Source organism: Trachurus trachurus, assembly GCF_905171665.1.
Source record: "Trachurus trachurus genome assembly, chromosome: 18".
NCBI lineage: Eukaryota > Metazoa > Chordata > Actinopteri > Carangiformes > Carangidae > Trachurus > Trachurus trachurus.
The window spans coordinates 9,093,209-9,110,185 of record NC_139909.1 but is presented as its reverse complement, the minus strand read 5'-3'; the positions used below and the strand labels follow the sequence as shown (position 1 = coordinate 9,110,185).

Genomic DNA, 16,977 nt, shown 5'->3' with positions numbered 1-16,977 from the left:
ATTCCTGTTACCTAAATTATCTCTAGACAGTGTTTGTTGATATCAAAAGTAAAATATTCAGTTAAATCCTAAGAATGTGCTCTGTGTGCTCAATCTATTAGTATAGATGCTATTTGGCTAGATTTCACACAATTGCTGATTTTATACTAAAAACTCATTGCTGTTACCCTCATTGCTGTTACTTTTTCTTCAAAAATGCAATGATAAAAGCAGCAATAAATTAAATAAAGTAGCCTGAGATTGACCAGTACTCATTTTGAATGAGTAAATGTGTATATTAAAAAATTCTATACTGAAATGGAATGAAAAATGAAGTTTAATTTTTAAGAGTTACAATGAGCAAATGGCACTCTTTTGGCGGAATGACCCATAACACAAACCAGGGGGCACTGTAGCAGAAAACCAAGGGGTCTGAATGTGCGGGTCTGAATCTGCGGTCTCCGGGTCTGCAGACACATGAGTGGTGGTCGGAGTCGAGCAAGTCAATGCCAGTCTTGACCATAGACTGTAGCTAAGTTATATAGCCTAAAAGAGGTCTTGACAGAGAAAGGAGTCGTATGAAGACATGTGGATGTTTTTCTCCCGCTGGAAAGTCGCTACATTTGAAGAACGACTCATCGCTCCGTCTGCCCACAGAGGAACCAGAGGACATATAGAGTCACGGTGAGTAATTTCCTCCTTTATATTTTTTATTAGTCACCGTTCATCCGCTCTGTGGTTCTATTTCCTCCTGTTCCCAGAAGTGTTGTCTGGTCTAACAACAGGTCGTGTAAGGGATTTACATCTGAATCAACTGTTAAATGATCAATGCAAACATTTTAAAGTCCTGATACCACTGATGATAACGATGGTGAACTTCATTGCAGCACTTTGAACAACAGCTGTTGAGTCAAGTAGTGGCTTGGGGGAAAAAATGCTTAATGTCTTGATATATTTTGGTCTGTTCGTATAAATCAAAATTATATTTTCTAAATGTAGCCTACATAAGTTCCTGTTGTACTGACAGGAAGAGTTTCGTGTGAGAGAGGAGGGTGGAGTCATGCAGCCTTTAAAAGGAGGGATGAGATGAGTCATTCTTATTCAGTAGCACTTGAATTGTGTCTGCTCATTCTCCATGGCAGTAGAAGGAAATCTAAACTTTAAATGGAAATGGACAAGACTGTTGAGAGATTTTGTCTCTCACCAGTGTTGTTACATTTGACTGTCTCTGTCTTCCTGCTGCTGGTCACCTGCTCATCTGTTGAAGGTATGATAGAAGTTTTCATTCAGATTCAGTGAGATCCTAAGCTCCACATTTAAACTTTTAAATGTGATTGAAAACCTTGTAATATCTGTATCAGAAAGTTCTTCGCTCTCATTGAGAGGTTCTAAAAAAAGGTTGTTTGACTCCAGGAAATGAACTTTCAATAACTAATCCATGAATTATTTATAGAATTAGAGTCAGATGAGAGAATACAAAAGGTGGGCCGGTGCATATTCTCATTTGCCCAGGTCATAGTATTTCAAAGGAGGTTAATTGTGGTTTTTCAGTTTAATATCTGTTAGACCAGCGGGCGTGTCATTCAGCAGCTGCTGAGGGAGATCATCCACACCCTCTAATTTAGCATAGCAGCCTAGATATTCATGTTATAGACAGAACCCAGAAGGTCTAGAGAGAGAAGACCCCTCAGGGAGGTTACAGGACCATGAAGAGGAGATGTTTCCTTGTATGGTGAAGTAGAAGCTCAGGATGTGAATCAGACCCAAGCACTTCACTTATGCTCCATCCAGTCCTTGGTTGCCCTGTCTACCAAGGATTAACCATGACTACATCTTGCAGCTATGTGCTTAGTCACATTCTGAGTTGTTGAGGTTGCACTTTTAACCACAAAACCTCAACCATTCGTTAGGCTTCATCCAACCTGCATAACTTCTGTGGTCAGTGATGTGAAATTAAAAACGGACGTGAGTCAAACAGAGACAGAGAGCTTCCTGTCGGTTGGTCGGTTTGTTGGTTATAGCCTTTTGTTTGGTTGTTCCTCTGCTCAACACTGTAGCTTGGTAAATAGAAATTTTACTTTTGGTCTGTTGGTTGGACAAAACCAAACACCTGAAGACGTCACATCGGTACGATATTGTGGAGACTTGTTGGTAGTTGCTGAAAGATCGAACAAAGTGAGGGAGAAAATGTTAAAGTCTGGTACGATGACATCTTGATATCAAGATGTCATCGTACCAGACTTTAACATTTTCTCCGTCTCTCAGGTCAGTTCCAGGTGATCGGATCAGTTCTGCCGATCTTGGCGGCTCCAGGTGATGAAGTCGTCCTGCCGTGCCGCGTGGAGCCTCCGGTGGACGTGGTCGGCCTGACGGTGGAGTGGACCAAGCCCGACCGTCCACCCGACCCCAACGATAAACTGAGTCAGCACAGGTACGTCCATCTCTACCGAGACACCAGAGAAGTCCTGGACATGAAGATCTCATCGTACGAAACGAGGACGGCGCTGTTCATCGACGACCTGAGACGAGGGAACGTTTCCCTCAAGATCACCAACGTGACTCTAGAGGACAACGGGACGTACAGGTGTCACCTCCCAAAGCTACGGAGCAAGATTCGATTTTCCCATCTTCAACTTGTCGTTGGTGCGTTCAAGTGTTCAGATGTTTAGTTCAACATTTTGGCAAATTGGCCCATTGCCATAATCCCTATAGTCATAGCAGTAGGTTCGTTACCTTTAATTGTCTGTTTCTGTTCTGTTTTCTGTCTTCTGTTTTTAGAACGGCGGAGCAGAGCCGTGAGCTGCTCAGAGCTACGCTACGGAGGCTCATGGGATTTCTTGGTTTCCCTCATGAAACTCATCAATACACAATCCAACAACTCCAAAACGCTCTGGTGGACAAGTTGTGACCTGCACATTCACCACGCTATGAGATAATAACACAACGTTACCAGACAGAGCTGTTTTAGAGGTAAATTCATGCAAAACAGCTGATGCGCGTTGCCTTCTTCTGTTATTATCTCATAGCGTGGTGAATGTGCAGGTCACAACTTGTCCACCAGAGCGTTTTGGAGTTGTTGGATTGTGTATTGATGAGTTTCATGAGGGAAACCAAGAAATCCCATTAGCCTCCGTAGCGTAGCTCTGAGCAGCTCGCGGCTCTGCTCCGCCGTTCTAAAAATAGCTTGCACAACAATTAAAGGTAACGAACCTACTGCTATGACTATTAGTCCAGGCAATTTAGCTAATTTTGGACCCAAAAATAGAACTAATTGTCACAGAAGGTTTTTCACCATATATCATTTCTATGAGGTGTCTAGAACAACATACTAAAAGTCCTAAGAAATCCTAGTTGGGGAAATATGTTTAATTCGCATCATTATTTACTGTATAAAGTCTATGGTGCTGACAACAATACACCCCAATGGGGCTATTTTTTTCCTTTACTCCTATCACAATGAAACTTTACATGATGAAAGTATCCATGAAATGTAAAATTTTTTGTATTACAAGTTTCTTTGAAAATGAATTTGAATATGCAAATGAGCCTTACACTAATCGAATATGCCCAAAATACACCCGAATAGGCTTATTTTTTCCTTTACTCCTACCACAATGAAACTTCACACAATGAAAGTAGACATGAAAGGTAACATTTTTTGTATTACAAGTTTTTTGGAAAATGAATTTGAATATGCAAATGAGCAGTACACTAATGGAATATGCCCAAAATACACCCGAATAGGCTTTTCTTTTTCCTTTACTTTTAAAAATGTTACTTTTAATGTCTATTTTCATTGTGTGAAGTTTCATTGTGGTAGGAGTAAAGGAAAAAAATAAGCCTATTCGGGTGTATTTTGGGCATATTTGATTAGTGTAAGGCTCATTTGCATATTCAAATTCATTTTCAAAGAAACTTGTAATACAAAAAATGTTACATTTCATGGATACTTTCATTGTGTAAAGTTTCATTGTGATAGGAGTAAAGGAAAAAAATAGCCCCATTGGGGTGTATTGTTGTCAGCACCATAGATTTTATACAGTAAATAATGATGTGAATTAAACATATTTCCCCAACTAGGATTTCTTAGGACTTTTAGTATGTTGTTCTAGACACCTCATAGAAATTATGTATGGTGAAAAACCTTCTGTGACAATTAGTCTGTCGTAAAACGCTATTTTGCCTGGACTATATAGGGATTATGGCAATGGGCCGATTTACCAAAATGTTGAACTATGCCTTTAAAACTAATGTTTGCCGATGTTATCTCCTTTTCAGACACTGTATTATGTTGTAAATCGTTAATAGATCCTCTGTTCTCCCAGATCCAAACTTCACTAAACCCTGGACAACGGAGACACCGTTACATCCCATAACTCCACAAACTCTAGATCGTCTGGAGGAGACGGACAGTGAAGGTAACACAGTGATTCAAAGGTTTTGCTTTCAACTTCTTAGTTACAGAATCCAATCCCTATCTTTGAGACTTTTCATCAATCGTCATTCAAATGTATTTACACAGTAATAACACTCACAAACCTGACGTTTCCCAAGAAGAGAAGGGGATTTTATTTTGAAACAGTCACAGGAAACGTGACCCGATAACTCAAAGAAAAACACAGATTTCAGGTGTAAAAACACAGATAAAACACAATGCAGCGCTGACAGTGTTTGTAGAAATGTTAACCTTTACTTTCTGTTGCCGTGGGTAACCACCATGTGTTTTTTTCCCCATCAGGTAAAGTTTTCATGCGGAGCAGACTGGTCCTTCCTTTCTGCTTCCTGCTGCTTCTAGCGGTTGTAGTTGGAGTATTTATTGCATATAGACTAAAAGGTAAGTCAGGAGCTTTTGTTACTTTATTTATTGATTCATTATGTTTTCTTAAAGATAAAGAGCTGGACAATAAAAAGTGAATGTTCACTGTTAATGTGTGAAGTTTTTTATCAGATGGTCAACTACTGTAATGATGAATTTTCTCTCAACTCTTCCTCCAGCAAAACTCCTGTAATGTTTTTCATGATGTGGCGTCATGAAGTCGACTGAACTGTGAAACCTGCTCTGATCCCATCTGGGCACTCAGGCCTAGAAATGCAAATGTTTACATTTAAATCCAGACTGAAACAGAGATCGGTCTGTCTGTCACTTGTCTGTTAACTACCACAGCATCCTATCTATTTAAATTATTCTCATAACGAAACATATGTATTATTTAGATTATTATGTTGCACTAATAGTCTTGTATATTTAAATCATTAACAATATCAGAGGATGTTATATGTGGGTATGTTGCAGATCCGTGCAGGAACTCCTGATGAAGAATGTTTTACACATATCTGTAATTATACTAATGCAAATCGCTGCTGTTGCACCGCCTCCTGGATCTAAAGCGGCTTCATTTCCATGAACCATTTCTATGTTTACACATTCTGCGTTATAAACTGTTTTCTTGTACAGTTTACATATTCAACATCTATTGCACGTCTGCCAGTCCTGGGTGAGGGATCCCTCCTCTGTTGCTCACCCTGAGGTTTCTCCAGTTTTTCCCTGTTAAAAGGGTTTTATGGAGTTTTTCCTCAGTCGATGTGAGGGTCTAAGGACAGAGGATGTTGTTATGATGCCATGTAAAGTCCTTTGAGACAAACTGTTTGTAAAAATCTGATATACATATAAAATTGCCTTGCCTTCATGTCCAGGACAAGTGTGTGTATATATACGTATATACATTGTACTGTATGTATATTTGGTAATTTTGTTAACATATAATTAATAATAGAACTGTAATTTATCATAATGATCATTATAATTAAGTCAGAGAAGCTGCAGTGTTTCCTTGACTTCAAGTGTTTGGACCTCTCAGTGTTTGAATATTGTTACTGTTTGAATATTGTCACTGTCTCATGTAGCAGCCACATTTACAGTGGCCTATGTGTCAGTCAGACAGATCACATGATCATGATCATGTGTATTTTAAGTTGAAGCTGAATCGAGCGGCTGATTGGGAATCAGCATTAATTTTAGTTTTATAGTCTTGTTTTAACTATGAACTTCCTCCATGATAAAGCCACTTCCACTTCTGTTTCTGAGCAGCTGCTGTAGATTATTCATGTGATATTTATTTAAAGGTGGTGAAATGAAACGTGGTCTTTAGCTCTTCTTCTTGTCCGTTTGCAACTATTGTCAGTTAAAGTGCATTTCCAAACAACGACAGCACCAGACAGTCGTTACACAGTAACCGTCCCTCACACATGGCACGATGTGATAGGCCTACATTTTATCTCTTTTTCTCTGTCTCAACAGTTTCCTGCTGAAAGGTAGCAGGTTTTACAGGCTCCGTTAAACCTGAAAACTGATGCTGATCTGTTTTCAGTTTCTGAGAAGATCAGAAGAACAGTCAGTTCCAGCTAATCTGAGTTAATCTGACCTGAGTTAAAGGGATAGTTCACTCAAAATTGAAATTTCACTCATTATCTACCGTGAACTGGGTGTCAATGCAAATCGCGCAAGATTTGGACGGACCAGGAAGAGCAGTTCTGGGAGCTTCCGCTACAAACAAGCTTAAAATATAGACTTATTTAAATTATGTTGGGGCTTCAATACAAGAGGGACATTACAGACGAGCAGAATGGAGGTATTTGGATGTTTTTCTGGTGTGTCTTTTTGGACGAAGAAAAGTGAGCTCCGTTCGCTACCGTCATATGGACATGCAGTGCTACTGAAATTTGAATTTTGGGTGAACTATCCCTTTAAGATCACATACGTGGCGATAAGAAGCCCTCAGATAAGAGATTCACCATGGCAACGAGCAGGGGAAAAAAAAGCATTGATCCTCCTACTTCCTCCTGTTGGAGATAGAGATATTAATGAACACAGACTATGAGCACAAACTCAACAAAACTGATCTCTGCTCTCTGATTCATCTGATTCATCTGATTCTGTTATGAACTGGTTAAAGTTATAGTTCAACATTTTGGTAAATTCATTGCCATAATCCCTACTGTATAGTCATAGCAGTACGTTAATTACATTTATTTGTCAGTGCATGTTGTTTTGAGAGAGAGAGGTGCAGAGTCACAAATTCTCCACAAGAGCGTTTTGGAGTTGAATTGTGTATTTAGGGAAAACCAAAAGTTTTGTGTGCCGCATTTCTGTGCCTCTCTCTCTCAAAACAACATGCACCGACAAATAAATGTAATTAACGTACTGCTATGACTATGAGGATTATAGCAATGGGCGAATTTGCCAAAATATTGAACTATCCCTTTAAATCTCAGTTTCTCCACACTGGAGACTGACTCAGATCAGCCGACATGGTTTGATCTTTTTTTTTAACCTGGAAACTTCGCTTACTCACATTTCTATTTTCATAAATGTACATTTTTGCTGCAGATTTGCAGTTGCTCGGGAGGCCCCCAAATCCCACGTGGAAACATCTACGCTACTGAGACTGACACAAGCAGCTCCAGACACCGACACTCTTCTCTGTTTCTTTTTTCGATAAAAACAACCCTGTCTGATTACTATAAAATTGTCCCAGTGCTGCAAAACTCTCAAAGTTCAGTGTAGTTCAAAAACGTCTACTTCATTGTGTTTGTTCATGGGGAAAAATGTAATAAAAGACAACTTGGACTAATGTTTGAAGTTTTGTACTACTATACAAGAAACAATTTCTTCACACACAGAAAGTTGGATTTCTACTACAGATTTATTTGACAGGATTAAAAAAGATGATTTTATAACCTTAAACACTGGAATTATTTATGAATATTATACTATCTATCTATCTATCTATCTATCTATCTATCTATCTATCTATCTATCTATCTATCTATCTATCTATCTATCTATCTATCTATCTATCTATCTATCTATCTATCTCTCTCTCTCTCTCTCTCTATATATATATATATATATATATGTTTTCAACAATGAACAGTAGGTATACAATACATTTCCATATTGCAAGACACAAATGAGACAAACATGAAATAAGCAACAGAAAAAGAATAGTAACAAACAATATAAAATAAAAGATCATGAAATAAATAAATAATAGAATAAAATAAATATATAGGAATAAGAGAGGCTACATAAAGCGGCAGACAGACTTGTAAGGTATAAGGTATTCAGAATAAGGTATTCTGAATAAAATTGACGAGCTCAACTCAAACTCAAACTCAAAAGTACTTTATTATTCCGTTAGGAACTTCATTGCTGAAGGACATCAAAAGTGCAGGTGCAAAACAACAATCCACACATACATACCACAGCCATACCCAACACAATAATAATACACATTCCTACAACCACACATAAGTACAAGTAGCCTACTCGCAGCAAAGGTTAAAAACAAAGGACACATACAAGGATAAAAATTAGTTAAAAACAGGTTAGTTAAAAAGGAAAAAGTTCTGGTGGGAGTTAAATGTTTAGAAGTCGGATTGAGGTGGGAATGAAACTGGATGATGCTCTCTTTGTCCGGAGTGGGAGTGACCTGTATCTGCGTGCTGATGGTAGTAGGCTGTAGTTGCTGTGTAGTGTGTGTAGTGTGTGTGGTGTGTTGATAAACCACACACATTTGCTGATAAACATTTCTTATTATTATCCTCAATATATTTCAGAGAAGCAAAATAAAGTTTCAGTTCAATTAAAAACAACATAAATGACATGTTTTGGACATCTTAGCTTTGTGGATGTGACATTTCCCCAATAAAATAAAAAAGGTTAATATATTATATTTATTATAAAAACAAAACAAAAAGAATGACAAAATTATACTTTACTGTGGTCTCGTTAAATAAATAAAAATAGAATATAAAATAATAACGGATCACGGAAATACTTCGTCACTTTCGTTCGTCACTACGTCATTACGTCATACGTCATTTCCGAGAGGAAAAAAAAAAACTAAAAACCAAAACACACGGAGCTCGTAATGAACCTGAGGCGAAACGCTCAACTCGCAGCCAAATTACAACGATGTGTGTGTTACCAACCGGGCGGTGAATCCGTTAACGACGGCGGGAAACTGATGTTAACGAGTTAACGGGACTTTTTCTCGTTGCATCATGAATTTACGAGGCTTGTTTCAGGACTTCAACCCGAGGTAACGGCAGTTAGCTGACAGTTAGCACCGAGGCTAACAGGCTAGCAGGCTGTAGCTCCACAGCGCTGCTTTTTACCGTTTCTGCTCCTTTTACTGGACAAAACATGTGATATAAGTTTATATTTAACACACATAAATATGTTTACATGTGTGTTTAGTAGTTAAACAGTTTGTGTGAAACTGTAAGGGAAAGATTAGAGGAGGCTAAAGCGGCTAACCGGCTAACAAGGCCCGGTAGCAGTGATGTGATTGTTAAAACTACGTAATAATGACGTCATTAATACAATAATTGATAGATTTATCAATTGAAACCTTTATTTATGCCCTGTAGGGAGATTCAGGTGTCCGAAACAGCAGCAGTTTAAAAAAGGAGAGGGAGGAAAGACATCAAACTCATTAAAAATAATAATAACTGGTTAAAGGAAGGTAGCTAATTAACTAATACGGTAAATAGATAAATAAATAAATAATGAAAGGACAGCACGAAAGATGCATAAACCATTTCTGAAGAAAGTGTTAAGCTGTTATTAATTAAAGGTTTGAGTTGTGTTTCTACTAACACTGATCAGTTAGTCAATAACAAGTCAGCTGATATGTCTTGTTGTGTTTGATGCTCAGTCCAAAACACAAACACATCACGTTAAATATTCTCATTATATCAGATAAAGTCAAACGTTTTGACACATTTTCTCAAACTAAGCCTCAAATTATTGACGACATAGTTGAGGAGAATCTGTCAAAGGACTCAATCAATACATCTGATCAACTCCTGCATCATGTGTTCAGTGTTTTGACGGTTTGCAGGACAGATACAGGTTATAACTTCACGCTCTGGTCTTTAACTTCTGGTCTACTCGTAATAAATGTTAATTATTCATTAATTCACATCCTCTCCTCCAGGATCCAAACTGCTCGCCTCATGTTGTCCATCTTTATCTCTCCGTCCCTCCCTCTGTTTAAACATTTGCAATTCACTGAAACGCCCCTCGTTGTTATTTTATTATATTTAAACTGTCTTTGTCTCCGTGTCCTCAGTAAGTTCCTGATCTACTCGTGCCTGCTGCTCTTCTCCGTCCTCCTGTCCCTGCGGCTGGACGGCGTCATCCAGTGGAGCTACTGGGCCGTCTTCACGCCCATATGGCTCTGGAAGCTGCTCGTCATCTTCGGGGCCTCGGTCGGCACCGGGGTCTGGGCCCACAACCCCCAGTACAGGTCAGATACACACACACACACACACACACACACACACACACACACACACACACACACACACACACACACACACACACACACACACACACAGATGGTCACTGTTATTATTATATTATTATTATTAGTGGTGGGAATCGCCCTGAGATACGATATTATCACAACACTTGTGTCTCTTCACACTCACTCACTCTACGTTTAAATGACACTTGAGAAAACTGAACTATTGCCTTAATACAACTAACTGGACTGAGTGCAGGTAAAAGCGCTAGTCCTTTCTCCAACTCCGATAAAGACGCCCAAATGATGAGATTGGAATTAGACTTTCTCTGGCATGCCTTAGAGGGATAGTTCAACATTTTGGCAAATTGGCCCATTACCATAATCCCTATAGTCATAGCAGTAGGTTCGTTACCTTTAATTGTCGGTGCAAGCTATTTTTAGAACGGCGGAGCAGAGCCGTGAGCTGCTCAGAGCTACGCTACGGAGGCTAATGGGATTTCTTGGTTTCCCTCATCAAACTCATCAAATACACAATCCAACAACTCCACAACGCTCTGGTGGACAAGTTGTGACCTGCACATTCACCACGCTATGAGATAATAACACAACGTTACCAGATAGAGTTGTTTTAGAGGTACATACAGAGACTGTTTGCTGAAAAACGCGTTGACGCGAATGCGCATCAACAGTGAACATGAATTTGCCTCTAGAGATGAGTTTGATGAGGGAAACCAAGAAATCCCATGAGCCTCCGTAGCGTAGCTCTGAGCAGCTCACGTCTCTGCTCCACCGTTCTAAAAATAGCTTGCACCGACAATTAAAGGTAACGAACCTACTGCTATGACTATAGTGATTATGGCAGTGGGCCAACTTGCCAAAATGTTGAACTATCCCTTTATAGTATTTTTGTATCTATCTCCCTTTATTCTTCCTCTTCATCGTCTGTAATCCTGTAAACACTGAGTCTGATGTTGCTGTGTGTTCCTGTTCGATTCCCCCAGGGCGGAGGGGGAGACGTGTGTTGAGTTCAAGGCCATGCTGATCGCCGTGGGGCTTCACGTGCTGCTGCTCATGTTCGAGGTGCTGGTGTGCGACCGCGTCGCCAGGGGCAACTACTTCTGGCTGCTCGTCTTCATGCCGCTCTTCTTCGTCTCGCCCGTCTCCGTGGCGGCGTGCGTCTGGGGCTTCAGACACGACCGCTCGCTGGAGGTAAAAGGAAACGCACTCATTTCATTTAATGTATTTAATTTATTAATTTAATATATTTATTTAATTATTGATCAGACTCAGGTCGCTGCAGGTTCACAGTGACAACAACACACTTTATCACGAAGAAGCTTCACAACAACAACAAGTTTTATCATCGATTTAATGAGTCAAAGTCACAAAGTTTGTCACTATATGATCAATATAATTCATGGATCAGTGATTGATCTGCTGATTTAACACATTCACGTCCATTCACATCAAATCACACCCAAAAAACAACAAATAAAATATAATTTCACATTTTTATTCCTGAGCTCAAAAAGACGTGGAAATGAAAAACGATCTTTTTTCTTTTTTTGGGATAAGATCACATTTTGATTTATTTTCTGCTGATCAATTATCTAATCAATACTTTCCACTTGGTGCCAGTTTGCCGCCAAAACAATAACATCATGTTTAGCAATTTATAACGCTGTGATCTTTTACTATTTAACACATTTTCTATCAAATAAAAGTGAATGAAGGTTCAGTTCATGTTTGTTTACATTAAAGCAGGATTTCAGTGAGTGAACCTTCAGAGCCTCAGACTAAATATATAATATATTATATAATATATAATACACACAGTGAAGTAGAGGCGTCGTTCAATAGGAAGGAAAAACGATGTCAACTGATTAGAACCGGTTGTTGAGTCCACGTACTTCCTCTGAACTCGTTTTATTATCAGATTATCAGGAGATTAATCTGTTTATATGATCTTTCTCTCTCTCTCTCTCCTCAGCTGGAGGTGCTGTGTTCAGTGAACATCCTCCAGTTCATCTTCATCGCTCTGAAGCTGGACAGGATCATCAACTGGCCCTGGCTGGTGAGATACACACTGATACTACTATTACTGTTACTACTACTACCACTATTACTACTAGTACTGCTACCACTCATGGGTCCTGATTAATCAAACTCATCACCGTGTGTTCGCTCCTCCCTCCTCTCAGATCCGCTCCACTTGACCTGCTCATTCAGAGTCTAGAAATGAAACCCCACCCCGTGTTTCCGCTGCACTGTGGTGTATATTTCGAGAGGGGGCTGTTTGTATATTTCAGACATTTGCGTGTGTATCACCTGCTAGAACGGCGCCGCTACTAAAAAAGAAAAATAACTTACACAGTTCCTCTTTAAATGCCCGATCGGAGTTGAACTGAAGCGCCGTCAAAAACACTAACCTGGACAACATTTTAACGGATAGCTGGCTCCTCCACTCAGATTTTATTCTTTCCATTGCACTGAATCCACACTCACATGCTGCACTGGACAATTTAGCTTCAGTATAAATTCAGTATCTCAAAGAAAATTTGAATACTACAAAAGACCAATTAAACAAGCAGGGTTTCCAGGTCTGGGAAAGTATGGATTAGTATGGCTATTGTATGGAAATATATTTATCTTAATACTTATGTGGGTTTGGTCTGATCTGAAGTTATTTGGGTTAATTATTTTGTACTAGCTACAATCTCCTGGAAATTATTTGGTGACATAATGGCATATAAATTCAGAATAATGAAAACAAACGATGAATTGCATCATTTGTTTACATGAGACACATCTAAATACTCAAATATCACAAATTATTTGAATGTTTTTACTGAGAAGTCTGGAAAAAGTATGGTATTTTGAAATTTCAAATGTGTAGGAACCATAGTGCATAGTGACGGCATGTATCACTGATCAGTTTGAACGATTATATTGAGTTATATACAAACAATTTATTGATTATTGCTGATGATTGTAACTCCCGTGTGTGTGTGTGTGTGTGTGTGTGTAGGTGGTGTGCGTCCCCCTGTGGATCCTCATGTCCTTCCTGTGCCTTGTCGTCCTCTACTACATCATCTGGTCCGTGCTCTTCCTCCGCTCCATCGACATCATCGCCGAGCAGCGCCGGACGCACATCACCATGGCGATCAGCTGGATGACCATCGTCGTGCCGCTTCTCACCTTCGAGGTGCGTTCGCGTGTCATACGACCCGTCGACACGCAACGGTTTTATTTATCGTGGTGTCAGATATCGATAACGTAGCTTCCTCTAATTCACTTCTCTGAAATGTGAACTCTGCCAGGAAGCACTAGTTCAAAAATAAAAACTTTATTTATAAACATATACTGTATATTTATATGGTGAAGTCATTTTTATTTTTACTTCATGTTTCAGATCCTCCTCGTCCACAAGCTGGACGGACACAACAGCCTGAGCTACGTGTGTGTGTTCGTCCCCCTCTGGCTCTCGCTGCTCACGCTCATGGCCACGACCTTCGGCCAGAAAGGAGGAAACCACTGTGAGTGTTTAAAGGCACCGCCAAGCCACCGCCACTTTATGTAAAGGTGTTAAAGGCTACGGTGGCTCAGAGGGCTCAGTTCACTGAAGGAAACACATGCAAACACGTTTATTACGTTTATAAACCATCTCCTCTCTCAGCTTCTCTGCTTCATTGTGACATCACAAAGTCACAGGAAGTCCTGGCGACAGGTTTTAAGGAGCTTTAATAGAAACATCAACTTTTATTTTGAAGGGAGCTTTATCCAAAACATGTACTTCTATTGTGTAAGGAGCTTTAATTGTAACATTTACTTTTATTTTGAAGGAGATTTAATAGAAACATCTACCTTTATTTTGAAGGAGCTTTAATTGTAACATTTATTTTGAAGGAGCTTTAATAGAAACATCCACCTTTATTTTGAAGGAGCTTTAATACAAACATCTACCTTTATTTTGAAGGAGCTCTGATACAAACATCTACTTTTATTTTGAAGGAGCTTCAATAGTAACATCTACCTTTATTTTGAAGGAGCTTTAATAGAAACATCTACCTTTATTTTGAAGGAGCTTTAATAGAAACATCTACCTTTATTTTGAAGGAGCTTTAATACATACATCTACCTTTATTTTGAAGGAGCTTTAAGACAGACATCTACCTTTATTTTGAAGGAGCTCTGATACAAACATCTACTTTTATTTTGAAGGAGCTTCAATAGTAACATCTACCTTTATTTTGAAGGAGCTTTAATAGAAACATCTACCTTTATTTTGAAGGAGCTTTAATAGAAACATCTACCTTTATTTTGAAGGAGCTCTAATACAAACATCTACCTTTATTTTGAAGGAGCTTTAATACAAACATCTACCTTTATTATGAAGGAGCTCTAATACAAACATCTACCTTTATTTTGAAGGAGCTTTAATACAGACATCTACCTTTATTTTGAAGGAGCTCTAATACAAACATCTACCTTTATTTTGAAGGCGCTTTAACACAAACATCTACCTTTATTCTGAAGGAGCTTTAACATCTCTCTCTCTCTCTCTCCTCGTCCTTCAGGGTGGTTCGGTATCCGCAAAGACTTCTGCCACTTCCTGCTGGAGCTCCTCCCGTTCCTGCGCGAGTACGGCAACGTGTCGTACGACCTGCAGCGCAGCGAGGACCCCGAGGCGGCCGAGGACCTGCCCGTCCCCGAGCCGCCGCCCAAGATCGCGCCCATGTTCCACAAGAAGACCGGCGTCGTCATCACGCAGAGCCCCGGGAAGTACTTCGTCCCGCCGCCGAAACTCTGCATCGACATGCCCGACTAGGAGCGGCGAGTGGCGTGGCGTGTTGCTATGGCGTTTTGTGGGCGGAGCTTGAGTGGAGCGGGGGCGGAGCTTCTTCTGAACTGACGTGTTTAAACTGATGAAGCCAAAACACTTTCTGACTCCGCCCCCTTTTCCTTTTCCTTTTCCTCTTCCACGGACAAATGAGATCCTCTGATTGGATGATCGACGGACACTCGCCAATGGACGTAACACGCACTCGGACTCTGTCGTTGTTGTAGCTTGAAGTGGGATCAGTTTTTACCTCCTGTTGCTCCTGTTTTTCACTCGTGACCACGGAGACGGAGAGAGAGATAGAGAGGAGGGAGGGGGCGGAGCTAAAGGAAACGTCGTCACGTCCGTCTTTGAAAAGGCAGCGGACGAAAGAACGAAAGAGTTATTGATCGCAAATAAAAAAAACGACATCAAATCAACAATGTTTGTTTGATCAAACGCTGTTTTTTTGTTTTGTTTTAGATATCGCACTTTGGATTCATTGTGCAGCTCTAAGCTCGAAAGTTAAAAATCTTTTAGTACGAAATAAAAAGAAACGCCAACAAGAAGAGAATTTGACACTAAAAGATTTTAATTGTAAATCGTTGATCAAAAGATTTTAACTACAAAAAACAAACAAAACAAAGATCAGAGGATTAATAACTCCTTTATTTCTCTGAACAAGGTTGTTTGTTTTAAAGGGATAGTTCAACGTTTTGGCAAATTGGCCCATTGCCATAATCCCTATAGTCATAGCAGTAGGTTCGTTACCTTTAATTGTCGGTGCAAGCTGTTTTTAGAACGGCGGAGCAGAGCCGTGACAGCCGTGCTGTTTTAGAGGGAAATTCATGCAAAACCGCTGATGTGCGTTGCCTTCAGGGACAGTTTTTCATCAAGCAGTCTCTGCATTTCCCTCTAAAACAACTCTGTCTGGTAACGTTGTGTTATTATCTCATAGCGTGGTGAATGTGCAGGTCACAACTTGTCCACCAGAGCGTTGTGGAGTTGTTGGATTGTGTATTTGATGAGTTTGATGAGGGAAACCAAGAAATCCCATGAGCCTCCGTAGCGTAGCTCTGAGCAGCTCACGGCTCTGCTCCGCCGTTCTAAAAATAGCTTGCATCGACAATTAAAGGTAACGAACCTACTGCTATGACTATAGGGATTATGGCAATGGGCCAATTTGCCATAATGTTGTTGAACTATCCCATTAATAACGATCAATAACTCTTTTTATTTCTCTGAAAGCGGTTGTTGGTTGTTTTAAGACGGACGTGTAAAACAAGACGGACGATGGTTTATGGCACTTTGTTAAGTTGTTTCCAAGAGGAATCATGTCTGACCTTCAGTTTATTTTTTATTCCTGTGTTATTATAATTTTTATTGTTTTTTTTCTTTTCTTTTTCTTTGTAAATATCAGACGTGATGCGTTTAGGGACCAGAGAGGAGGAGGATGTTGTGTTCAATGTCGGAGACAAACAAACCTGGAAAAAGAAAAAGAGTTTCTTTTTTATTAAAACACTCATTTGTTTCTGTTTCCACTGGACTGAAGGATTTTAACAGGAGTGTGTCTGTGTTTGTGTGTTTTTAATGTGATCTAACAGATTTCAGATCATCGGGAGCGACTCGAGGTAAACGGTGCGTTCAGGAGCCGTCGGTTTTAAAAAAAAATACTACAAATATCAAACCTATAATGAGTGGAAACTTTGGAGTATTTTTTTTATTTTTATCCAGATCTGATTGAGATTGAATGTGTGAATATGTTTGAGCATCAGCAGGTTTCCTCGTTACAAAAAATACAATCTACATTTTTTTAATTATAAATTTTCCGATGTTTTTATTTCCTGTCGTCTTTTCTTTTCT

General features: G+C 39.5%; 2 protein-coding genes across 2 annotated transcripts; both read left to right on the top strand.

Annotated features, from left to right (window-relative positions):
* Positions 1-2,166: 2,166 nt before the first annotated feature.
* LOC311001858 (myelin-oligodendrocyte glycoprotein-like) lies at positions 2,167-5,480 on the top strand (the record flags this gene model as incomplete). Its single annotated transcript, XM_083993037.1, has 5 exons — positions 2,167-2,179; positions 2,245-2,622; positions 4,305-4,397; positions 4,718-4,813; positions 4,975-5,480. 5 exons carry the CDS (start codon positions 2,167-2,169, stop codon positions 4,986-4,988), a joined length of 594 nt encoding a protein of 197 aa, XP_083849163.1. The 3' UTR covers positions 4,989-5,480.
* Positions 5,481-8,879: 3,399 nt separating this feature from the next.
* On the top strand, positions 8,880-15,544 carry tmem185 (transmembrane protein 185). Its single transcript, XM_083992765.1, has 7 exons — positions 8,880-9,083; positions 10,119-10,295; positions 11,297-11,504; positions 12,286-12,369; positions 13,324-13,500; positions 13,708-13,831; positions 14,873-15,544. The coding sequence occupies exons 1-7, from the start codon at positions 9,046-9,048 to the stop codon at positions 15,121-15,123; spliced, it is 1,059 nt and encodes a 352-aa protein (XP_083848891.1). The 5' UTR covers positions 8,880-9,045; the 3' UTR covers positions 15,124-15,544.
* Positions 15,545-16,977: the final 1,433 nt, after the last annotated feature.

What these genes read in the sequence shown, in the direction of transcription:
- tmem185 (XM_083992765.1), top strand. Translation starts at nt 9,046, where the DNA reads ATGAATTTACGAGGCTTGTTTCAGGACTTCAACCCGAG. An exon ending in GCCCACAACCCCCAGTACAG is followed by an intron (nt 10,296 to 11,296) that starts GTCAGATACACA and finishes CGATTCCCCCAG; the next exon opens with GGCGGAGGGGGAGACGTGTG. An exon ending in TCATCAACTGGCCCTGGCTG is followed by an intron (nt 12,370 to 13,323) that starts GTGAGATACACA and finishes GTGTGTGTGTAG; the next exon opens with GTGGTGTGCGTCCCCCTGTG.